The following is a 26,053-nucleotide window of genomic DNA, read 5'->3' on the forward strand; positions in this document are numbered from 1 at the left end:
TTATCATATATATACCAAATCCTAAGGAATATTTCCCCCACACAAGGTTAGACAAGTCACTTATCTCGAGCCGGGTAATTCTTTACTCCTCTATGCCTTTGCCTCGCGAATTAGCCTCTGAAAGCCTCGTATGTATTCACAATTAATTCGATTCAATCAATACAAATTATTGAAATTTATTCCATATGAAAATACATATTTTTCAACAAAATCCGAAATTTAACTCAAAAATCGTCCGTGGGACCCACATCTCGGAACCCAACAAAAGTTATAAAATATGAACGTCCATTCAACCACGAGTCCAACCATACCAAAATTACTAAATTCCGACATCAACTCGACCTCCAAATCGTAAATTCTTATTTTGAAATCCCTAGACCCAAATCCTCTAATTTCACCTCAAAAACATGTAATATAGTCGAAATACTCAATGATAATCCAATATTATTGACTAACAATGATCACAACTGACTTACCTCAAGTTTTTCCATGAATTCTCTCTGAAAATCGCCCCAAAATCGTGTTAGAAATGTCCAAAAATGACAAAAACTCGGAACCCTTTGTTTTTGTACACTGCCCAGAGGTTCTGCCTCTACGGAATTTTTAACTGCATCTGCGATTTCGATTTTGCGATGAATCTCCCGCTTTTGCGACAACCTTCGCTTCTGCGGACAAGGAGTCCACTTCTGTGGACTCGCTTCTGCGGTCCCAAGCGCACCTGCGATCCTTCGTCCACATCTGCGGTCGCGCAGATGCGGAAGTTTCCTCCGCACTTGCGGCCATTACTACACTCTCCCTTTTCCGCTTCTATGCTCCCACGCTCGCTTCTGTGAGCTCGCACCTGCGAGCCAAATTACGCAGGTGCGATTGCATCAGATGACAGAAAGTTTCGAGCTTTGTTCTAAGTCCAAATTTTGATCCGTTAACCATACGAAACTCACCCCGAGGCCCCCGGAACCTCAACCAAATACACCAGCAAGTCCTAAAACATCGACGAACTTAGTCGAAACCTCAAATCACATCAAACAATGCTAAAAATACGAATCATACCTCAATTCAAGCCTAACGAAACTAAGAAATTTCAACTTCTACATTCGATGTCGAAACCTACCAAATCAAGTCCGATTGACCTCAAATTTTGCACAGATGTCATAAATGACATAACAGACCTATTCAAATTTTCAGAATCGGATTCCGACCCTGATATCATAAAGTCAACTCCCCGGTCAAACTTCCAAGCTTAAATTTCTATTTTAGCCATTTCAAGCCTAATTTAACTATGAGCTTTCAAATAATTTTTCGGACACGCTCTTAAGTTCAAAATCACCATACAGGGCTATTGGAATCATCAAAACTCTATTCTTGGGTTATTTACATATAAGTCAACATCCAGTGAACAATTTTCAACTTAAGTTTTCATCCTTGAGAGTAAGTGTCTTAATTTATTTTGAAACCTCACCAGACCCGAACTGACTACCCCGACAAGCCACAATACAACTATAAAGTATAAAATGAGCAGTAAATGGGGGAACGGAGTTACAACTCTCAAAACGACTGGCTGAGTCGTTACAATATGACTAATGAGAAGTTGTATCAAACTAACCTCTCTATTATCCAATTAATATGCCGAACACCATCCCTTACTTGTAGGAGTTTAAGTTCTATGCACAAGTAATGTAAAATATATCCATATAATCAGGTCACGTAAATGGTAATTATAGGTAACTCCATTTTAAAGCATTAATTGGTAACTTAAAATAAATAGCAAGTAACTTGTTATAAGATGTTAAATTGCATGTTAGCAACTTAAATCCTTATTTACATATTAATCTTGATAATATCATTAACCGTAAGAAATATCTTTACACCATCAGTGTTGTTTAACCACTTACAATATGTTAGCTACCTTATTATCAAATTATTAATTACTCCGTAATACTTATCGTAGAAATTTTTCGATAATTATTTTATAAATAATTTAATTGTATAAATATTTTTTACACTATCGACAAATATTGCACGTGTGATGTACATTGTAAGAATATACACGATGATAAAGTATGAGAAATAGGATTCAAGTTACTAATAATTAGTGCAAAATGTAGACATTGAAAATGAAGGATAAAATTCCAATTAGTCACTTACCAATAACAAAAATGAAGAAGCAAAGTTAGGCGCATTATTCCTCAATAATGAAACCATCAACAGGTAAATTTACCCTCAATGTTATCGAAATGTCTTTGTCCTGTGTTAGGACTAAGGAATCCAACTTTATCTTCATCCCAAAACCCACCACATTAACCCAAAACAAAGAGTGTATTAATTTGTTTTTTACTACTATTCACTTTTCGGTAAGAAATCCTTAGGTAAATTTTCTATGTTGAAATTGGAATGTATATAATTGGAAGAAACCTCCCCTGTGGCTCTTTATAAAAGGTACATTACTTTATTTTATGTTTCTTTCTCATTGACTAGTTTTCTTCTTCTTCTTACAATCTCTGAACTTTCAGTCCAAACTCCGGTGAACTTTCAGTCCAAACTCTGCCGCGTAAAGTGGGGGTGATCGCCGCCGGGAACCCTTCGCTTGTCTTCAAATCATCGGTAAGATAAATTATCTTTACTGAACTTTTTCCTCTTTTTTATTTTTTTTATTTTTTATATATATTTTTTTTCCTGCCCTATCATTGTTGGATTATATGCTTCTGTCTCTGTGGGCCCAAATGGGGTGGACCTCTTTGTCTTCTTTGTTGCTTTTTCTATTCATTTATTATTACTCCATTATTATTATTTTTTGTTTTTCCTTTTGTTGCATAGTGCTTTTTAAAAGATTATGTTTCTATTTGTAGTTCGTATTTATTTGTGTTGAGCTTTCTGAGGAGAGGAGAAGAGATGAGTTTTAAAAGTATTGATGAGTAACTATTAACTAATAATAAATGGTAAGTAATATAATAGACAAATTAAATTGTACTATGATGTAAAAATTCTTTGTATTGTAAAAAATATAGTAATTTAAAACTCTAATCTAATTACATGTAATGGCTAACTGGTACATTTCATAACTGGTATATATAAGGCAAAATCTATTTTTACCTCTATATATTAAGTTTTGAACCCTCTTGACAAAGTCCAAAGTGTAACTTAGTGGTTAAGGGGGTTCAAAATCTTTGAAAGGTCATAGGTTTAATTCCCACTAGCTACGATCTATTTTTTCTTGAACCCCTTCGTGGAGATCCTGCCTCCTGCCACTGCCCACTATATATATATAATTAAAGCTCCGTGCATTGGTATTTTCAAGGATTAATTATGCATGTTAGAAGCATTTTTTTAAGCTAAGTAAATTAATCGCGAAATGCCTGATTTTTTTTTATCACTTTAGGCGATGAAGTTATGAATTCCTTTTTTTTTTGGCTATAGAAATCTGAAAGTGATACTATGGGGTCGGGGAACAAGTTATATGACAGAATTATAATACGAGAATTAAATAATAGCGAGATTATTTAGTGACTGTATTTTTATTGGAATATGTTTGATTTATTGGACTAAAAATGGGATACACAAGGTATAATATAAATATGTGTTTGGTATATGCTAAATAAGTTCGGGGTTAACTTTTATTTTCAGTTTTAATTGGTTAATAGACTTTGGGGGAAGAGCCTCAGAGAAGGGCATTTTTGTCATTTTAGTTTTTATCCTAGGATTAATTAATTTTGAGATTATTATTCCACCCTCGATGTGAAATATAATAATACTCAATTATGAGATTAATTAAATCCGAGATTGCTAATTTCGAATTCAAAACTTCAAACAAATAAAATAATCCTTCATCTAATCCCAAAATTATTATATATTATCCTACGCACCAAACACTCCTAATAGACTAATGTGTCTACTATAGTTTTTGTACATGTGATACTTTTTTTTTTCTTTTATATCTTTTCAGTTTATATGTGACATTCACTTATATTGAGATTTTCAAAAGAAAGAAGATGAAGAAAGACAAATCTTTTTATTGAAAAGTAAACTCCATTTGTGTGCATATTTCTTTTTATAAATCGAAAAAGACTGAATAAATTACTTAAACTCTTTCATCAGCTAGATTGTGTAAATTTGCCAGGAGAAGAAATTTCATTTTCTTGAGCGGCATTTCCATTTGTGTGCATATCTTTAGACATGCACACAACGTAAGTATAGACAAATACACACACACATATATCCTATTAAAACGTACGCAATGCGTGCATCTTAATATGTATTTGCATGTACTCGACAGTTTTGTTATCTTATCTTAATACCATCTTAATTTTCATTGCGGAATACATCTTAAATTTCAATTCGAAGAAGTTAATACTTCATTGATTCTTCAAAATCTAATTTATATGTTTGTAATTGTTGTTTTCTAATATTTACTTAAGTGGATATGTTTGTAATAAGTGTCAATTAGCTACTCGGCACCTTGCATGAGGACTCATACAATCAGTTATTATATTATATTAGTTGGTCTCTCGGACTTTGCACAGGTACACAACTTAGGGGTCGTAGGTACGCAGGATAAATGATAATAATTTCGGGATTATTAACAAGATTATTTTATCCTAATTGAATATTTGAATTTTTGAATTCGAAAATTTCTTAGTACCACAATTGAATACTCCATTATTCTATCCAATATTGAGGGTGAGATAATAATCTTTGGATTAATTAATCCCGATGAAATACTAAAGCGAAGATTTCCTTCTCCAAGGCTCTTTTCTCAAAGTCTTTTAAATAATCTAAGGATAAAATTAAAAATAAAAGTTTATCCCAACTTATCTAGTATATACCAAACACATGTTTACTGTATATCTCGTAATATCCATTTTTAATCAAATAAATCAAATATCTTTTAATAAAAATATATTCATTAAATAATTCTGTTAATATCTAATTTTCATATTATAATCCATCATGGGTTTACTTGTTCCCTTGCCAAATAACCCCTTAAAGTATATACAGACTCATACATATATGTCCTATTAAGATGCACACATATGTATTTGAGTAATAAAAATTTGTGCGTTCTTATCTTTAGCATCATAAGTTAATTCAAAATGAAGAGTTAATACTCGGATTTATTTTCAAAATCTAACTTACTACAGTATGTCAATTTTTATTTGACTTTTGGTTCTATGGATATATTTGTAAGTATCACCTAGCGACTTGCACGTGCCATGCACGAGATCTTATTAAATTAGTTTTCTTTTGTACTTATGTGAGTTTATTTATGTAGATGATGTGGAGATTAATAACCTGTTTGGCTAAGCTTCTCCAATCCTAAAAGTATTTTTTTTCTTCAAAAAAGTATTTTTTTTGTTTGACCAAGCTTTTGGAAGAAAAAAAAAGTGTTTATGAGGAGAAGCAGAAGCAGAAAAAAGTAGTTTCTCTCAAAAAACACTTTTGAGAAAAATACACTTAGAAATAATTTTTAAAAGTTTGGTCAAATACTAATTGCTGCTTAAAAGTACTTTTCAAATTAGTTATTCAAACACAAATTGAGTCTCACCAAAAATACTTTTGAGAAAAAATACTTCTTAAAATAAGCTGATTTTTGCAGTTTGGCCAAACATGCTATAAATTTGTACTATTTGTTTGAGTAATTTGCTCATTCTCATCTTTCCTCATAAATTCAAAATTGAAGAACTAATACTAGGTGATTTCTTCCCATCTATCCAAGCCTTGGTGGATAGAGTTTTTACCTGATACCTGTTGCTGGTGGGAGGTGATAGGTATCCCGTGGAATTAGTCGATGTGCGCGCAAGCTGGCCCGGACACCACGGTTATATATATAAAAAAAAAAGAACTAATGCTTCATAGATTTTTCAAAATCTGTTTTAGTATATTTCAGATAATTATTCTCTGACTTTAATTAAGTGGATACATTTGTAATTAAGTATCAACTAGCTCCTCGCCTGTGCCCTTTCTTGAGATCTTATATAATTTTGCTGTAATTGAAGGGGTCGTTTAGTTACCTAGATAATGATACTAATCTTGACATAAATTTAGAAATTATATTTATTTTATATTTGATTGAGTATTGTTAAGGATTGAGATAATTTTATACCAAATCTTGATATTAGCTGTCCATATTGTATATGAATTACCAATATATTTCATTTTCCTTGACATCATTGTAACAAATTAATAGTATTGATTTGCACATGTAAAAGAACGAAAAATGAATAAAACAAATTAATATTTCATTTTCCTTGACTACGCATATTGAAAGTGATATTAACAGACTGATTTTCTATTATGGTCTTTGTGCACGTGACGCATTTTGCTCATCTCTTTTAATTTTTATTTTTTTCACTTTACACGTGAGATTCTGACTAGGATCAGATTTACATAGGGGAGCTAAAAAGCTTTAAAAGAAAAGAGCAATCCTTTCATTGGAAAAACAAAATTTAATTCTAAAGAAAAAGTTGACGTCCCTTAAAACTCAATTTTTAATTGAAAACAAATCCGAAATCACAAAAAAAATACTATTAACTTTATTTCATATCATTAATTCTTTTTTCTAATCTCTTTTTGAGTTTGTGTGTGTATATATATATATATATATATATATATATATATATATATATATATTATATTAGAAAAATATATAAATTTTATATATTTTTGTGACTATCGGGCTTAAATATTTTCAGCCGCGGACTAAAAATAATCTTTTGTCTTTTTTTTTTTTTTTTTTTTTTAATCTTTTTCCCTAGGTTAAAAATAAACACAAACCTTTTGGCTTTCGAAACAGATGGTCTATAACCTACCAAAAATGATTAAGCTACTCTACTCTGTAACCTACCAAAAATGATTAAGTTTCATTAGACTTTATTACTAGGGGGTGGGTGGTTTATTTTGTTGCGTGTTAACCCCCCATAATTATCAACTTTTTACAGCTGTAAAAAACAATAAATATAGGAGTAATGAACAAAGGAACCAAAACATTCCTTAAAAGCCCGTTTCAGTATATATGTATCTCTCTGCTTTTATACCTTTCCCTCTCTTTTCTGACTGTTTCTCTTCCTCTACAAAACCAAAAAACACCACCCACCCACCCGCCTCTCTATCTCCGCCTGTCTCACGCAAAAGTTTCTTCCCGAAAAAGTCTCTTTTCTGTTCTCTTTCTCTATCTCTCGTTCTATATTAGTGTATACATTCAAAGTCTATTTTATTGTATTAGTCCCTCAAGTTTTACTCTGTTTCAAGAACTCAAAAAGCTCTTGGTTCTTGATTTCTTCATTATACAAAAGTTCACTCTTTATCCAGGTGAGTGTCTCTTTGTAGTTTGTAAAATCTCCAAGTCTGTCTTTAATATACACTACTATATGCGTGACTGTTCTTTGATGGGGTTTTGGCTGGGTTTTAGTCTTTTCACTTTAAGAGCTTACCTATCGTATTGTATCGTATTGTTACTCTAAATATAATATTTATTTTGATTATTGCTTTAATTTTATTGTATCACATCGTTAAATTCATCGTTATGTAATGAGAAAAGTGTCACTTTATGAAACGACTGATTTGGTATAGTGGCGTCGTTTCTTTGCTTTTTTCTTGCATCTCGCCCTTCTTTATTATTAAATAATCATATTTTATTCTTTATCTTACTTTTTTATATAATAATTCTACTCTGTATCCTATTTTTTCTTAGTAATGTTACAAGTTTATTCTTTATATTGTTTGTGTGTTACATCATGAAACGTACGCCAAACGATACAATCTATCCAAACATTGTATTCATCAAACATACAATACAGTACAATACGATACATTATGAAACGACATGTAACATCAATCCAAACAAGCTGTAATTTATAACTTGTCTTATTTTAAAAATTACAAATCTCGCTTTTAATGGTGGCTTACATAGTGAAAAAAATTATGTACAACTGATGGTGAATACAACTTAAAGTGGTAGTTTTTGTATTTGTTCTAGTGTATTAGTGCTTGTGCATTTTGATCAAGAAAATTCTGTGTTTTTGATATTAGTATTTTTGATTGGTTTTGGTTCAAGTGTAGTATTCTGGAAGATGGATTCAAGGGCAGCCTCTTTTCCAAGGAGGAGGACTAGACAACAATGGGATAAATATTTCGTCGAGGTAATTGAGAAGAAGAGGTTGAGTCAAAGTGGTAATCCTCCTCAGTCTTCTAGTACTTGTTCTGTGAATATTGGAGATGATGTTACAGCTTCTGGTGATATGAGGGAATCATCTAGTGCAACAGGAAAACTGACTAAAGAAAACACAAGTTGTGGAGTTGACAACAGAAAAATTGGAAAATGGTCAGAAGGTGAAAGTATGGTAAGAAGTTTGGACAAAGGTAAAAAAAGGATGGACAATGGGAATAGAAAGCTCAGTCCAGGAACTTGTGAGTCCATGACGAAACAGATTTTCGTCCAGGAAATATCTGATGATGATGTTGATGAGGAGGAGGAGGAGGAGGACAGTGATCCTGTTGTTGTTATCACTGGGGAGTCTGCTGCGGCGTCTGCTTTAAATACTGGATCAGGTTCAGGATCTTGGTCCAATTGTGTTGGGTTAAGGAGTCCTATTGTCGCTACAGCAGATGAGGTTGTTTCATCTACCTCAAGTATGTGTAGGACACGGGGCCCTAGTGAGTTGCATAAATCAGAGGAGCCAACTGATTTTGAGGAATCAGAGGACGATTGTGTAAAATCACAAGAGTCTAGTGATGATACAACAGAATCTTCTGAGTCAGAGTCTGAAGCTTCTAGCGATGAGGATAATGATGACCCCGAAGATAAGGATTATCGGGTGAATGAGCCATCAAGTTCTAGCGAATCAGATGACAACATTGATGATGTGAGTTGTCATATAGAGCTTCAAGACAATGAAGAAGGAAAAGGATCTAATATAAGAATTGGTTTGGATGATGACATTGATGGAAGAAAGGAATCAGAAGATGATGATCCTGTAGAGCAACAAGAAAATGGAGAAGGAAAAGGGGAGTCAAATGAGGGGCTAATACCTCAGCTTGTTGTTGAGGGTGAAAAGCACAGGGGCCGAGCATATCTTCTTCGTCCACGCTCACTTTCTAAGTCAAAAAAGAGGAAGTTAAACCATGGAAATTGTAGTAGCCCCATTCTTCTCAGTGATGACGAGGAGTCTGAATCCCCATTTGAAGAGGGCACAGACGCTGATGACTCGACACGAGATGCTGCTCAAAAGGACAAGGTTGATGACTTGGTGAAAAAGGTTGCTGAAAAGGAAAAGGCTGATGACTCTGTGAAAAATGCTGCTCAAAAGGACAGAAAGACTCGGAAGAAGTGTATTCTTAAGGATCTCGACTTTGTGAAGTTTGTTGTTGATTCTATTATAAATGTTGATGATCATGATAAACTTGCTTCTCCTGAAGGGAAGGAACAGTTTCCTGTCAAAGAAACACTTCCGTTGATCTTCCGGTTTGAAGACGAGGATCCTCTCCTCCAGGAGAAAGAAGAATGGGAAAAAGAAATCGACAATTTATTTGCTGAAATGGACATGGGTATCTTAGAATCATGCATTGGCTTCACAAATCCATCTTTGGTGGGCTACTCTCTCAGTCAGATTCAATTATAAGTTTTAGCATTAAAATTTTCTGCTTTACCCGTCTAAATTTGTTATTATGTTTTGACAAACTGATAGGCAGCAATACTCTATGCTTATTGTTTTGAACTTCATTGAAATTCTAAATCCTTATTTCTCGTTTTTCATTTGTTCATATCCTAAAGTTAACAGCTTCTAACACTATGTAAAATCTCTTTTTGCTGATGCAGGGTGAGAAAGTTAGCGGCTGTCAGATGGGGAGCCACCATCTTATTTTAGATGAACAAATTGGACTCATCTGTAAAGTTTGTTCACATGTGCATCTGGAGAGCAAGTACATCTACCCTGCTTTTGTAAGTATATGAGTTTATCTGTCAAGCGCTATCCTTTTCAACTAGAAGCACCATTTACAAGATGTGTTGTTATCATGTAGCTGGATCTACATTGCAACCTTGACAGATTTGTAATAAGTTCTGGACTGTGGTTTTTTTTCCAAATATAGTTAGCTGCCACTTACTGTTTTCTCTTTCAATTATAAATTGACTTGCTAAAAATTTAGAGTATTAAATGGAACTAATTCAGTCTATTAGTTTGTGAGGTTTTGCTTAGTCCATAGAGCTATATTTATACTTGATAGCCTTGGTTACATATTCTTTTGCCATCCTTATGTTTGATTTTATACACTGTGCTCTCCTATATGTATTTTCACTCTTTTAATGTTTGTCTTGAACTTCTGTCATTTGCAGGCTGAGAGAACCCGCGGGAGGCATGAAAGAACGTATTTCGGAGAGTCGTCACCATTCTTCGATGTTGACGGGTTTAGATTTGATGATCCTTCTGCAGTCCATGATTCTGCTATTTATGTGGAAGGAACTGTGTGGGATTTAGTTCCTCTGCATGCCAAAGCAACAATGTATCCTCATCAACGTGAAGGATTTGAGTTCATGTGGAAAAATATTGCTGGAGATATATACCTTGAGAAGCTGAGCGAGCCTTTATCTGCTAGTAGGGGAGGATGCATAATCTCACATCCACCTGGAACCGGAAAAACCCGTCTGACCATAGTATTTCTTCAGGCATTTCTGAAGCAGTTTCCAAAGTGTCGGCCTGTAATCATAGCTCCGCCCAAGTTGCTGTCTAACTGGGAAGTCGAGTTCCAGAAATGGGAGGCGGACATTCCCTTCCACAACTTGAACAACAATGATTTCTCGTGCCAAGAAGATGAAGTCACGGTTGGTCTCTACCACTGTTTATCACGTGCCGGAAGAAAAAACAAACACCATATACGTATGGTGAAGCTGAAATCCTGGGCTAAAAGTAAGAGTGTATTGGGGATCAGCTATGACTTGTTCGAGAAGCTCACGGGAGAATATGGAGATGGTTATGCCAAAGAGATTAGAGAAATACTTCTAACATTACCTGGTCTTGTAGTCCTTGAAGAAGGGCATACTCCTCGGAATGAGCAAAGCCTTCTGTATAAAGCTATGACTAAGGTTGAAACGCAGAGGCGCATACTTTTGTCTGGAACTGTCTTCCAGAATAACTTTAAAGAGTTGTACAACACCCTCCGCGTAGTTAGTCCAAAGTTTGCTGCAGAATCTGAGCAGAAATGGGCTTCTCTTAGCAATTCTATTGACACGAATTCCCGAGCATTGGAAGAGCTTAGGGATATGATTGCACCACTAATCCATATATGTAGTGAAAATGTGAAGATGAAAAGCCTTCCGGGTATAAGGGACACACTGGTATACTTGAAGCCCACAGATCTGCAGAAGAAGTTGCTCAATATGATTCCAGAGTATCCAGGCTCATTTGACTTTCGAAATATGGTGTCTCTGATCTCTGTTCATCCTTCATTAGTGGCAAATAAGAAGGTGTTCTCTGACTTAGAAAGTCAGCTAAATGAAAGAGAATGTCGGTTGGATCCAAATACTGGAGTGAAAACAAAATTTGTCGTTGAACTAATCCGACTCTGTGATGGCATGAGAGAGAGGGTTATAGTATTCAGCCAGTTACTTGATCCTCTAAGACTGATCAAGGAGCAACTCAATTCTCTCTTTCACTGGACTTTAGGCCGAGAGATTCTATATATGGATGGGGAACTTGACGTAAAGCAGCGCCAGAAATCAATAAGTTCTCTTAATGATCCTAAGAGTGATGCGAAAGTGCTGCTCGCATCAATAACGGCCTGTTCGGAAGGAATAAATCTTATAGGGGCCTCACGAGTAGTTTTGCTTGATGTTCACTGGAATCCCTCGGTCGAACAGCAAGCCGTCAGTCGAGCCTACAGGAATGGTCAGACTAAATTTGTGCATGTTTACTGTCCAGTGGCATCGAAATGGGAGGTTAACAAGATCGAACAGCAGACGAGGAAAAAATATCATTCTGGTGTACTTTTGTCTAGGAATGAAGTGAATACTTGCAAGACAAATCCTTCTTGTTCTGTGCTTGAGGACAACATACTAGAATCCATGGTTCAGAATGAGAGTCTCCGTCATATTTTTGAAGAGCTACCTTATGAACCCCGTGCCTATGGCTTTAGTTCTTGTAACCAACCTTCAAAAGCGAGCATTTAGTTCAGTTTGGGAATTTCAGGAAGCTTCTCGTGCACAATGAAGGTACGCTTTCTTCTCGTTTGCTGGTAACTGAAGCAATCAGACTTGTTTTGTCTATTTCGTCAACTACCTGCTAAAATCCTTTTATCTCTTTCTTGTTATTCGCCTTGTCAGATTGCTTGGAGTGTTTTGGCGTATGCGAAGGACACTTTTTTGTAGGAGATACAGCTGAACGTCGAGGAATTTTTGAAGCCACCCTTCTCTGTTGTATTATATGACAGCTACACTAGCATACCATTGGTAAGCTTTTCCCTGAAAATGCTAAGTGGTGTATTCACAAGAACTGCTGTAATTAATTCCTCTAATCAATGATGCCAGAACATGGAAGAAGTCATTAGTAGTTACTACTAATTAGTGCCTTTATCAACTACTACTATTATCTGTAGAGAGAACCCTTAACCAAACTATTATGTACTATAGTTTCATTCGATACTTACTACGTTGTATTTTAGTTGTTTACACTGAATATAAACCTTAGGAATGGTGGTCTTTTAGTCATGAGAGAATTTTGGTTTTGAACATTTATACAGTTTGCAAGTGCAACGGGTGGATTATGTTTTCTTATTTATTTCCTTCTGGTTTCAGGCATTTTGGTGCAGTTTTTTGGTTTTAAAAAGAAAAAGAAAGCAAGAATGTGCAGATTCACACTTGGTTAATGAAGAAATGTTGATTCTCAAGTGGCAGATACAAGTATTAATGTTCTTGTAACTGTAGAAATAATGTATTGCCAGTCAAATTATTTGTTTCAGAGCTGTGAAACATCTCTTGCTTCTTTTTATCTATTAGCCTTGTATATGGTAAGCATATGCTTTAACACAATTGTATTTGGCTCAAGCCTTTTGGTAAATTGTACATAATATTATTCAAGTTGTAGATAGTAAATTGCCTTCATGCCTATTTGTATCCACTTTTCATTATATATACATTAAAATTTCAAAATTTATTTTCAAAATAATTAAGTGAATATTTTATTTGGCTGTGATCATAATGCCTTAACATTTAACTTACAAATTACTGAGAAGTGCCTAAAACTTGCCTTTTTTCACATGTAAATTACACATTATCTACACAGTAAGTGGAGTTTGCAATTTGATGATATTAGAAGGGATATAATAAAGGGAAAAAAAAATGTAAAATGGCAAAACCTCTTTTGATTAGGTGAGAGGCGATTCCTCAAATTATAGATTTTAAATTTTGTACAACTTTTTGGTTACAGAAATGACCAATTAAGGAAATAAAATATACACCCTCTTGTGATATAGAGATGATAACTTAAGAAAGTATTAATAATCTTAAGCCAAATTATTGTTTGATTGATCTGAAGAAACTCCGTCATCTGATCCCAAAATTAGGAAATAGATTTTGAAAGAGTCTCCTTATGTATAGCCTATATAGTTACTCTTTTTAACCTTACATATATATAGTTAACTCAGAATATAAAAATTAAATTCATTCCCTTGAAGCAAAATAAATAAATAAAATAAATAAGAGGAAAAGGAAAAAAATCAATAATCATGATCGAAAGCACTTCATTTCCCATATCATGAATAACTTCTTTTCCAAAATAAATAAAACTAATTTTTAATGTAATCTTAAAATTCACTTCTTCAAACTAGAAAAAAAAAAACATTTTCTGGCAAAATAAAAAGAAAAGGATCAAAGAGCATTTCACTATTTCTCGTTCTTCATTTTTCCCTTTTCGGCTTTTATTCTGCAGTTCCTTAACATTCCATAACCAAGTAAACACACACACACACACACTCCCTTAGATCTTCCGACTTGATCTGTTTTTTCACATTTCTTCCTTCTCAACGCATGGAAAATCTAGGTACATAATAATACATGGATTCTACATTTACGTACACTATATTTATTTTCCTGTTCATGATCAATTAATTGTTTTTTTTTATAGTGTGCATGTGATCTGCTGCAGATTGAAGAAGAAATACAGAGAGAGGAGTAAAAGGTTTCTATATAATATATGTTACATGCAGCGTAGGGGTGATCAGAAGAAAAGTGAATCACAGACAAATTATAGGAGAAATAGTAGTAGACTTAGTGGACGTTCAGGATCAGCTCAGCCTCAGTACCAAAGGGTTACCTCTGGAAAAGGCGGTGGTAGCTCTGTTCTACCTCCTCCTTCTCCCGATTCCTCTGTTTCCTCTTCTCCTACCACGCCAAGGTATGGGTTTTTACTACTTATACTCCCTTTGTCCCATTTTATACGGTGGGGTTCGGAGTACGAGGGCCGAAGTTCCTAACTTTTAGTGTGAATTTGGACTAGAGGCGGAGCCACAATTTGCCGTTTATGGGTTGCATCGAACTAATAACTCGTTTTAGTTACTGTGTTGGTAATTAAATTTTTATACATATTTAATAGATTTCCTAATACAAATCCAAAGTCTATGCAGAGGCGTAGCCAGAATTTAAAACTTATGGGTTCAGTATTTTAATTCTTTTAAGTTACTAGTTTCTAAATTAATAATTGTATAATTCAATAATTTTTTAAGACAAATACAGCGTTGGACAAAAGTTACTGGGTTCTGGAGAACCCGTAACCGAAGGGCTAGCTCCGCCCTGATTCGGACCCACATTTTCCAAGTTTTTTGAAACAAAATTTATACGTTTGAGAATTACTTAAGAAATACTATAATCACAATAATTGATAATTCTAAATGTTCATGGAAAAATCATGGTCAAAGAAAAACTTGTTTGACTCTTCAAATAATATTTATGTCACATAAAATGGCACAAAGGGATTAGTATATTTGTGGAATGAAAACAACCCGAAATAGAACAGAATGGATATAGAGGATTCATGCAATCGACCTCAACTAGTTCTGACCTGTTGTTGTGCTTAGAATACATAATGCTGATGCATTCTGATACATGTATGTTAAATAAACAAAGCTTTGCATTTTCTAATATGATAAACGAATACTAGTACAAGAAAATGTGACCCAAGTTAAGCAATAACCTAGATAGTATTTGCTTGGGAAGAAAAGGAAATATAACAAAGAAGTGTTAATTATCTCATGCATTCGATGAGTTTTCAGGATCTTCAGTTGCTCCAACTTCAGATAAATCTGTTGAGCCATCAGATGTAGTTGTCTGCTTAATCTCTTCTAGGAAATTGGAGATCAGTTACGTTTGATTAAGAAACAGAATTATGGAAAAGAAGTTTAAATTAGTCCTGAAATGTCTACTTAATCTGTTCTATAAAGTAGGATATCAGTTAAGTTTGATTTTGCTTATTCGCATCGAAAGCTTGATAGTTCCTGTGCAAGTGATCGGGCTTCCTATTTGTCCAAATTCATAATTCACTCAAAGCATAACCCCTAAATTACCAGTATCTCCTCATTGTTCCATGACACTTCGCTACATTGAAAGAATGAGTTGATTGGAGTTTAGTTTGAACTGCGCTTTGTTGTTGGTTTGAGTTCCCTCAGTAGAATGTTACTTTGTTATCGTAAGTTGTTGATCTATTTATCTTATTGAGCTATTTCACTTTTGAGGAGCTTCCTAGGGGGTAATCATCAACTGCACACGACATGCATCTGAATTTTTAGACATACTTGCATGCAACTTCTTAGTGTGTTCATGGACAAATTTATTTAATCGAGAAATTTTTTGGTTGAATAAAAGTTGACTTTTTATAATGATTTCTTATATTAGTTTCAAGAAGTCTGATGGAGAAACTGGTTCACTGAAAGTGACCGATGCTATTGCTGATCAGGAGTCTGTTGATCTGCAAAATGATGCCCCAACCAGAATCTCAGGATCAGGTTTTTGTATTTTCCTCTAACCATTAACTATTTATCTGGTTCATATTCCTTCCGAAAATTCCTTGATTTAATGGTTTGCTGCTTAATTGATTTTTTTGTCGACAATTAGCAAAATTCCTTCTAGCTTATCTGCATTGCATTATGGTTTACTGCAATGATCTTAGTTTGTTCGTATCATTTGAGATTTCACAGCTGTTTCCCTTCACCTCTGTCAATGAAAAAATTCCATGCATATTGGATTTCTTAACTTTTCGTATGTTTGACATTCTTAGTAGGCGTTTGGACATAAGAATTGTAAAATTCGAAAAAATGGTGAAAAAAATTTTCAAGTGAAAATGGTATTTGAAATTTAGAGTTGTGTTTGGACATAAATTTCAGTTTGGGTTGTTTTTGAAGTTTTGTGAGTGATTTGAGTGAAAATTTTGAAAAACAGCTTTTTGCAGTTTTTCAAATTTTCGAAAATTTCCAAAATGCATCTTCAAGTGAAAATTGGAAATTTTATGAACAAACGTTGATTTCGAAAAAAAGCGATTTTTTTTGGGAAAAATCTTCAACCAAATTTTATGTCCAAACGGGCCCTTAATGTTAGGAGTTTTTAGAACTCTAAAACAGCTCAAAGCATTTTGCATATTCTGGAGGGGTTAGTAAAAGTGATTCTTCGTAGAAATACTGGTAAACGATTGATTTTATAGAAGTCCAAACTGTTTCTGAGTATCTCCAGGTTAATAGGCAAAATGATGATGAGAAGCTTACATTGGTCTAGCAGACAGTAAAGGATCTAGAATCTAGATTTTTAGAATCTGCTTGTAGCAACTGCACATGGATCTATTGCATGAATTATGAAATTGGAAGCTAAATTACCAAAGGTGTGATACTACTGAAGCTTAAGGGAATAATCTCAAAGAAATCCAAGAATAAAAGAGATTTGCTGCCTGCAGTACGTAAAAATTGCAAAAATCAATGCTTGCTTATAAGTAAAACTTATCTGGGAAAATTGAACTTGTAATGGAATAAAGATGCATAAACTAAGCACGTCCAGCATGCTACTGCTTTTGTGGGCTCAATATGATGATCAGAGAGGCATAACTTTTTTCTCGTTTTCGTTCTTTTTGTGCTCTCTTTTATTTGTGTAAGTACTAGTTTTCATTTCTTTATTTTCTCAAGCGTAGTACCTCTCATCTGGTGTGTCCCTCATCATTTATATCAATAATTTGATAGAAAAAACAAATAGGTGATGTGATGCGATGCCTTTTTTCTCATTATTTCATGCGTTCAATGAGTTTTAAGGATCTTCAGTTGCTCCAACTTCAGATAAATTTATTGAGCCAACAGATACAGTCAGACACGACGATTACCAAATGGTTTCTAGTGATCTTTCTTCTCAACATGCATCTATAAACTTGGATCAATCAGCTCCCAAGACCCCCATGAAAGGTATTCTTGCTTTCATGTATGTCCTTAGTGATTAGACATTAAAGAATTTCCCAATGCAATTTTCTCTTGATGGATTCTGCCTCTGTCGGTAATTGGATGCTCAAGGGTGTGGAAATCACAGTAAAGATGGTAATGAATTGAACAGTTGGACATATATGATTATACCCGCTCCATAAATTGGCTTATGTATCTGCATTATTTGTTCTGTATTGATAAGGTTTTGAGTATTTCCAATGCTGTTTCATTTACTTGTGTTTCTATGAACTGTGTTTGCATATGGCAGATGACACTTCTAAGAAAGTATCTCTTCAGTTTGGAAGCTTTACGCCAGGTTTTGTGAATGGGATGCAGGTACCATATAACATGTCATTCATATATTCCATGTGCTTTACGAGAGGATAAGTTATCCTTTAACAAAAGGATTACATTTAACTTCTTGTTATAATTTTTGCTCTTAACTTTAGATTCCTCAAAGAACCAGCTCAGCACCGCCCAACATGGATGAGCAGAAGCGCCATCAGGTAGTGTAAGCTGCCTAGTAATTCTTTATGGTTTGGTTTCTCTGCAGATACTACATCAGGTTGGAATTGGCTAACTATTTCAATGTACCAAAAGCACTAAAAGTTCACTCAAATTATATAAAATTGCATGGAGAAACTTGAACAGCTCCTCCTCAAAATAGTTATTGTCCAAGATTTTAGCACTTTATTTCTGAGTGGAATAGATCAAGATAAAGTTTAACTCAAGTAATACATTTGCGCCACTATGAAGCTTCTCTTCCAATGTTGCTGTGGCTGATTGAAAAACCTGTGCTCATAATTTGGACATGTTTCTCCACATTGATAGAGAGAGCTGACTTGGAGATTGCATCGTCTAGCTGTATTTGTTATTGGTAACTGAAACTTGAGCTTGTTTAAAGTGAAAGGAATCATCTTTTCATTATTTTTTTCAGGAACAGCATTTGAAGTAATATTATGGTGCTTTTCAATTGCCAAAGTGATGTTCTGATTTGTATTTTAGGCGGAACGTTAATCATCTCCTTAAAGCAACATTCTGTTTTGCAGGCACGATCTAGTCCTTTCAGGCCACTGCAGCTTTTGTCTTCTTCTGCTTTACATCAGCCACAGCTGAGGGAGGACATTGGGAAGCCGACGAATAAAACTCCTGATCCTCAACATTTTCCTGAAAGAGATCTACCTGTTCATGTTTCACCTGCTCATCCTGTCAGTAACATGCAGAAGTTATCCTCTCTCCCTTTTCCTGGGGTTCCAGTCAATCCTCCTTTTATGCAGCCACATGGTCCTGTGCATTTCGGAGTGCCCGGAGCACAGGTTCAACATCAAGGAATGCCCTGTTCTTCGTTTCCGATGCCAATGCCACTACCAGTTGGAAATCCCAACATTAGGCATCCCCCATTTGTCCCTGGTCTTCAACCTCACCATATGCAGCTTCAGGGAGCTATGCATCAGGGTCAGATGATGAACTTCCCTCCTAAATTTGGTCATCAGCTAAGCTCTCAGTTTGGCAGCACGGGATTTGGGATTTCACCACAGTTTGGTCAGCATGTTAGGAACGTTAATCCTCGTCGATCTGTTAAAATTACTCATCCTGACACTAAAGAAGAGTTGAGACTAGATGAGAAGGTTGACATGAGGTTGGATGGTGGTTCATCTGGCTTGGCAATACATCATCTTGGGGGCTTACCATCACAGCCTATGCATTATGGTCCATCTCGTCCTATTAACTTTTTTCCACATGTTCAGCCAAGTCCAATTTTCTTACAAAATCCTACTTCGGTTCCTATAACAAACTCCCTTGTGGCTCCCTGTGCTCCAGCACTAGGATATAACTCTCCAGGTAGGCAAGATTACTAACTTTTGTTGGTGATTATGCTTTTAATATTGATATTATTTTTTCTGTCTGCAACTTTAAAACGTATGCGTGGTCTCCAGCTTCAGTTCATGTGGCCGTTAACCAAGCTCCTGGTTCTGTTGGAAGAGAGATTTTGACATCTTCATTTCCAATTGCCAAGAAGACAACGGAAAAAGAAAAAGCACAGCAACCAGCTTTGAGAGCTAGCTCTAATGAAGAGGAACCAAAGATTCTCTCAGAAACCTCTGTCGAGGTGTCAGAATCTGCCTCTAAGCCAACACCATTTGCTTCACCCTCTGATAAATCACTTGTTTCTGTTGATAGACCTCCTTCTAGTGGTGCTACATATGTAGAAAGCAATATTAACCATGTTCGAGGAGTCAGTGATATTGAGACTGAGTTGAAGAACCCTCCCAATAAAAGCCAATTGCATCCTCAACAACAGCGAGAGGTATGTGTACGTTTGCTGATTATTTCAAAATGCCTTAAGCATTCTCATAACTTTGTCATTCTCTGAATCAGGCTGGAAACCCGACGTCCATATCAAATCCTTCTCCACCAAATTCAGTAGACCGTATTTCAGAATGTCAAAATGCTGAAACTATAGAAACCCAAGCAACTTCAACACTATCAAAGACGCTTGGTGATGCTTCCATTTGTTCTGGAGCATCACAACGTAATGCAGATGAAGCTTCAGAACAATCTGGTGTGACAATTGATGAGGGGAATGTGATTGCTGGTAAGGGCATTAGACAAGGACAACTTACAACTAATCCATTTGGACGGCCTTCTCTGGGCATAAAAAATGAGGATACTTATAGCTCCATGACAGCGAAAGCAAGTGAACAAACTGAAAGAAACTCACATTTAGCAACGGAAAATGGTAGGAATGCATCAGATCAATTATCGAGTGCGGGTGGCTGTGAAACTAACAATGTGGTTTATAAGTTGTCACATTCTGCTGCCTTATCAGGTCGCAATATTTCTGATGTTATGGTGCCTGGGTGTGGTTCACCGAAATATTTAACTGAAGATAATGAATTAGGATCGATATCTCCTGAAACTAGACCTGCTGCTAAAACAAATAATAAAGATGTTTTGCTTTCTGGATCTGGAGCAAAGCATCATGAGGATTCTCATATTCCCACTTCACCATCATCTCCGTCATATACCAAAACAAGGGGAAAAGTCTCTGAGGAAACCAAAACAGAATATCGTCGCGTTCAAGGATCAGGTTCAAAGGATAAACCTTCAAATAAGGTGAAAAGTACAACCTCCAGGGGAAAGAAAAAGAGGAGAGAAATTCTTCAGAAAGCTGATGCGGCTGGGGACACGTTAGATCTTTATATGGCATTTAAGGGACCCAAGGAGAAACAACAGTCTTCTGTTTCTTCAGAAAGTGTTGAGAGTTGCACCAGTCTCACTGCAAGGAAGATATCATCGAGTTCCAACGAAGAAGATTTTTCCGCAAATGAAGATAAAAAGAGTACAGGTGAACCTAACAACTGGGAAGATGCTGCTATGTCAACTCCAAAGCTGGAAAATTCCGGTAACAACAAAATTGTTAATGATATGCTTAGGCATCCAAATGGTGGAAGTGCCACTACAGGCAAAATGAGATACTCAAGAGATTTCCTTCTTACCCTTTCTTCTCATTTTGCTGATCTTCCTGCTAATTTTGAAGTTCCATGGCATATGGTGGAGGCCCTTTTGAGTCCTAACGCCAGCATTTCAAAAGGGGTAGATTTTAACAAGAATGACCCGAATTCCTGTCCTGGTCAAACCAATACTAGAAGACAAGGTAGCTCTTCTTGGACTGAACACCGTCCTACTGGAATGGCGGATGATAGTAGGTGGGTCAATGAGCAATATATTGATATCAACCAAGGGGGCAGTGCTAATGGTCCTCGTTCAGGTCGAGGAAACCACAAGAATATGAGGAATCTACAAGGACAGCCACCTAGCCAATATGTATCTGTGTTTCCTGCTGGTGCAATGCTGCCATTGGCCTCTCATGGAGGAGTACAACATATTCGGTCCGATGCCAACCGTTGGCAGCGGGTTTCTGGCTCCCGAAAAGGATTAATGCCTTCTCCTCACTCTCCACTGCAAGTTATGCACAAAGCTGACAAGAAATATGAGATACGTAAAGTGACTGATGAGGAAGAGGCAAAACGACGACAGTTGAAAGCTATCCTCAACAAGCTAACTCCACAAAATTTTGAGAAGCTGTTTGAGCAAGTAAAGGAAGTTAATATTGACAGTGCTAACACTCTTGCTGGTGTGATTTCACAGATATTTGACAAAGCTCTAATGGAGCCAACATTTTGTGAGATGTACGCAAATTTCTGTTCTCATCTAGCTGGGGAACTTCCTGATTTTGTGGAGGACGATCAGAAAATAACCTTTAAGAGACTGCTCCTTGATAAATGCCAGGAGGAGTTCGAGAGAGGTGAAAGAGAAGAGGCGGAAGCCGACAGTATGGAAGAGGACGGAGAGATGAAGATGTCAGAGGGGAAGAGAGAGGAGAAGAGGTTACAAGCGCGAAGAAGGATGTTAGGGAACATAAGATTGATTGGAGAATTATACAAGAAGAAGATGCTTACAGAGAGGATAATGCATGAGTGCATCCAGAAATTGCTGGGGCAGTACCAGACTCCAGATGAAGAAGATATTGAGGCTCTCTGCAAACTTATGAGCACTATAGGAGATATGATCGACCACTCCAAGGCGAAGGATTACATGGATGCCTATTTTGACATGATGACGACAATGGCTAATAATACAGATTTGTCTTCTAGGGTGAGGTTTATGTTGATGGATATTATTGATTTGAGAAAAAATAAGTGGCAGCAAAGAAGAAAAGTAGAAGGCCCCAAAAAGATAGAGGAAGTGCGAAGGGATGCCGTTCAAGAACGTCGAGCTCAGGTCACCCGGTCCACTCGTGGTCCAAGCACTGTTTCTTCTTCTAGAAGAGGGCAGCCCGCAGATTTAGGTCCTCGGCCATCCATGTTTTCTCCTCCAGCTCCTCAAATGACTCCATTTCGTGGAATGACATCACAAAATCGCGGATTTGGAAACCAGGATTTCAGGTCAGAATCTAGACATCCACATGAGAGTAGGACATCATCTGCTGCCTTGCCACAGCGACCTGTTGATGATAAAACAATGAGCCTTGGTCCGCGGGGAAGCCCCGGAAGGGCAACGTCTTTCAGGGGCCCACCAATGCATTCTGGTGGTCCTGTGGCAGATGTACATGCTGGTTTTGGAGAATCCAGAAGACCGGCTGCTGGTTCAGGTGGGCGGAATCCAACATCCGGGTGGTCACCATACAACTCAAGACAAGAATCGACATCCAAATATGCTCCCGGGACAGCTGTGAAGCCTATTGCTTATGCTCAACCAAATCAACGTGAGCACGAACATTATGCAGAAAGAGAAGTAACAAATATAAATCCTTCAGGGAGATCTGCGGAACCACCAGCGGCAGCCCATCCGCATAGACCGTCTGCTGTGTCAAATTCACCAGGAATGATATGGTCTGAAGAACGTCTTAGAGAAATGTCGATTGGAGCTATTCGAGAATTTTACAGGTAAATTTTCTCTCTTCTATTGTTAGATTTGTCTATAACCTAATTGCTACTCCTTTCTTTTACGATGAATCCATAACAGAAACAGTGTTGAAAACTATACGTGACAAGTGAATTACTGACCATAAAATGTAAAAAAAAAAGGGCAGCCCGCTGCATTAAGCTCCGCTATGCGCGGGGTCCGGGGAAGGGTAGGACCACAAGGGTCTATTGTACGCAGCTCGAAAACGTAACAAGTGAATTACTGATCATAAAATGTAAATAAAGATTTTAACTTGAGGACTTTTTTCAGAATCTGCATCTTAGCAAGAAAGTAAAAGAACCATCTGAAGAAAAAGGTGCATATAAGACCTGCTAATTAATTACGAAGTTTTTGAAATATGGTTACTTTTATAGACTTTCCGCCTCAGTGTAATTAATGAGATGGAGTATTTGTTTGCACAGATCTGTAACGTGAAAGTTATTCTAGTAAGGAAAAGTACTCCTATGATTGTAGCTTCATATTCAACCAACTTTGTTAAGGAAACTTGTAGCGAAGAAAACCGTCAACTGCATTTACATAATGTATTTGACATGCTTCCTTCATTCTGTTTGACTACATGAGAGAAGATCCTTTCAGGGATTTCCCACTTTTAATTTGAAGGAAAAGAAAAATGATAAGCTTCCTATCTATTTTCTCATCTTAATATTCATTCAAGGAATCCTGCTCTTCCTATATTTCACTTTACAGCTATAATGCGTGTGATTTTCTGGTTCCAGTGCAGTTGATGAGGATGAAGTTGTTCTACGCATTAGAGAGTTGAACTCATCAAGCTTTCTTCCAATGATGTTATCGATATGGGTAAATGACTCATTTCAGAGGAAAGAAAGGGATAGAGATCTTCTTGCTCGGCTTCTTATCAGTCTTACGAAGTCCAAGGTGGTACCAGATATCAGTCAGCTCATTGAAGGGTAAGCAGCCAGTTTCTTTCCTAATTTCATCCGAGTCTTTGCTTATAGTTGGTTTTCTCTAAGCAGGTTTGAATCAGTTTTGGCTACTTTGGAGGATGAAGTTACTGATGCTCCAAAAGCACCTACATTTCTTGGTCACATTTTTGGTAGATTAATTAGTGAAAATGTGATATCTCTGAAAGAAGCAGGACATCTTATACGACATGCTGGTGAGGAGCCTGGTCATCTTCTGCAAACTGGATTGGGATATGAAGTTCTCGAAAGTACATTTAACCGTATAAGATCAGAGAAGGGAGAATCAGCCTTGAGAGATATCTGCAGTGCCTCCAGCACTCAGTTGGAAGATTTTAGACCGCCTGAGCTGTCATAAGGTGGCAACAATAACCTTTTGTTTTCGACGTGGTTAACATTATTTTACCTAAGAACAAATGCAGCAGGACAACTGAATATGCAGAATTTTTGGTGTAATGCTTAGACGTGTACAAGATGGTAAAATTTGTGAGATCAACTATTGTGAAGCATATACCAATTCAACTTACTGGGCTCCTAAGTGTTTTCTAAGATACTAGTAAATGTCCTTCTCCCTACGTTCCTTTTAGCCCTTGGCTATTATCTTCCCTCATTTTGGTCTATTATTTGTTAGGTCATATGTTTATGGTGCAGGTGACAAGTGACAACCAAGTCTCATTTCTGAATTTTATTCAATGAAACTACCTCTTTTTATTTTTATTGAACCTTGGCAAATAAGATTGGAAGCAAGTATAAGTCGGGACCGAAAGTGGGTACTGGAAATCAGGTGAGAAACCAAAAAAATAAATAATGTGATTTCAACCACATAATTAGAGTTTACTAATTAATTTGATATTCCTATATGTCTTGCTAGTAGGTAGTTGAAAGTTTCCCCGTTTATAGCTAGTAATATTAGTAACATTCATGTACCTTCATATTCTTAGATCTATATTACGTCATGTTCTTTAGTTCGCTTAAGTTATTGTATTTCCTTGTTACTCCATTTGTTTCAATTTAGATGACACACTTTCCGTATTAGTCCATTCCAAAAAGAATGACACATTTCTACAATTGGAAATAATTCAATTTGAAACTCTTCATTTTATCCATTTTACCCATCATGAGAAGCTTTTATAACCACACAAATGTCATGACCTCACAAAATTTTTACCCCTTAAGCTTTTAAGACCACAAGTTTCTAAAGTCTTTTTTTTCTTATTAAACTCTGTGCCGAGTCAAATTACCTCATCTAGATTGAAACAGAGGGAGTGCTATAACTTATTCTTTTATTCCTCTTTTTCTTCTCTCTTCCTTTTCTTTCTTTTTCTTCTTCTTTCTCACTTTTTCTGAGCCGAGAGTCTATTAGAAACGATCTTTCTACCTTCAACAGGTAGTGATAAGTCTTGCGTATACACTACCCTTCTCATACCCCATTTGTAAGAATACACTGAAATTATTGTTGTTGTTGTTGTCGTCGTCTTGCTGGTGAAAAGTAGCAGGTATTGAGTTAAAGATTCGAGGTGTACACAAGCCGGTGCGAACACCATCTTTATAGAAAAAATTGATACTCTATGCATTAAAGTATCTAACGTTATTAAATGTAGGTGTATATTCAGTATTTAGCCCCCCAAAAAAGTATATCCAATGTATGTTATTACTACTAGATGGTGATGGCCCGTGCCAATATTTATTTGCTTTGACATAAAAATGTAGAAAGAAAAGATTAAATAATGCAAGGGCAGAACATGACATACATGATCATTATCTATACAAATGTCATAACTGGTAAGCTTAAAACAAAGACTTTTATCTACTATTTATTTGTGCAAAATAGTATATTCTCTAGTATCATTCTAATACTATAGACATAATACCCTAGAAAATGTTTTCTTTTGCAAATACATCACAAGCACATGCATTTGAGTTCATCGTTAGTAAGAGGTTGTCAGCAGTCTAATCTTTGCCATTCCAAAAATCACCATGTGAGGAGAAGTGTTTAGCACCTATAAAAAGCAAGTAAACACCAATTAATTAAAAGAAGTCCAAAAATAGATGTATTATTCTTCATTGGAAGAAAAATGTTGTGAAGGGAAGTTGCAGCTTCCAAAATACCAATAGAGCAAGATAGCAGAAGAGGATGTAAACTTGTAAAGTAGAACAATCAGTATTCATATGGTATTTTCTCTTTGTATTCACCTATTTGCCTCTAAACAGATGGT

General features: G+C 36.0%; 2 protein-coding genes across 9 annotated transcripts; both read left to right on the plus strand.

Annotated features, from left to right (window-relative positions):
• The first annotated feature begins 2,235 nt into the window (after window positions 1-2,235).
• Window positions 2,236-13,090, plus strand: LOC104111183 (SNF2 domain-containing protein CLASSY 4). Of its 5 annotated transcripts, none has more exons than XM_009620827.3 (7): window positions 2,236-2,436; window positions 2,511-2,601; window positions 8,048-9,578; window positions 9,809-9,931; window positions 10,325-12,196; window positions 12,308-12,433; window positions 12,779-13,090. In XM_009620827.3, exons 3-5 carry the CDS (start codon window positions 8,064-8,066, stop codon window positions 12,152-12,154), a joined length of 3,468 nt encoding a protein of 1,155 aa, XP_009619122.1. In that variant the 5' UTR covers window positions 2,236-2,436; window positions 2,511-2,601; window positions 8,048-8,063; the 3' UTR covers window positions 12,155-12,196; window positions 12,308-12,433; window positions 12,779-13,090. The 5 variants fall into 5 exon arrangements, with proteins under 5 accessions (XP_009619122.1, XP_009619119.1, XP_009619120.1 ...); XM_009620824.3 differs by having other exon boundaries at window positions 8,053-9,578; XM_009620825.4 differs by lacking the exon at window positions 2,236-2,436 and having other exon boundaries at window positions 2,455-2,601; window positions 8,053-9,578.
• A 572-nt stretch (window positions 13,091-13,662) lies between these two features.
• On the plus strand, window positions 13,663-24,370 carry LOC104111182 (eukaryotic translation initiation factor 4G-like). Of its 4 annotated transcripts, none has more exons than XM_009620820.4 (11): window positions 13,664-14,021; window positions 14,106-14,375; window positions 15,869-15,978; window positions 17,290-17,412; window positions 17,696-17,763; window positions 17,877-17,933; window positions 18,477-19,269; window positions 19,365-19,735; window positions 19,807-22,877; window positions 23,634-23,825; window positions 23,892-24,370. In XM_009620820.4, exons 2-11 carry the CDS (start codon window positions 14,182-14,184, stop codon window positions 24,193-24,195), a joined length of 5,283 nt encoding a protein of 1,760 aa, XP_009619115.1. In that variant the 5' UTR covers window positions 13,664-14,021; window positions 14,106-14,181; the 3' UTR covers window positions 24,196-24,370. The 4 variants fall into 4 exon arrangements, with proteins under 4 accessions (XP_009619117.1, XP_009619115.1, XP_033515871.1 ...); XM_033659980.2 differs by having other exon boundaries at window positions 17,311-17,412; XM_009620821.4 differs by having other exon boundaries at window positions 14,127-14,375.
• Window positions 24,371-26,053: the final 1,683 nt, after the last annotated feature.

This window comes from Nicotiana tomentosiformis, chromosome 8, assembly GCF_000390325.3.
Source record: "Nicotiana tomentosiformis chromosome 8, ASM39032v3, whole genome shotgun sequence".
Taxonomy (NCBI): Eukaryota; Viridiplantae; Streptophyta; class Magnoliopsida; order Solanales; family Solanaceae; genus Nicotiana; species Nicotiana tomentosiformis.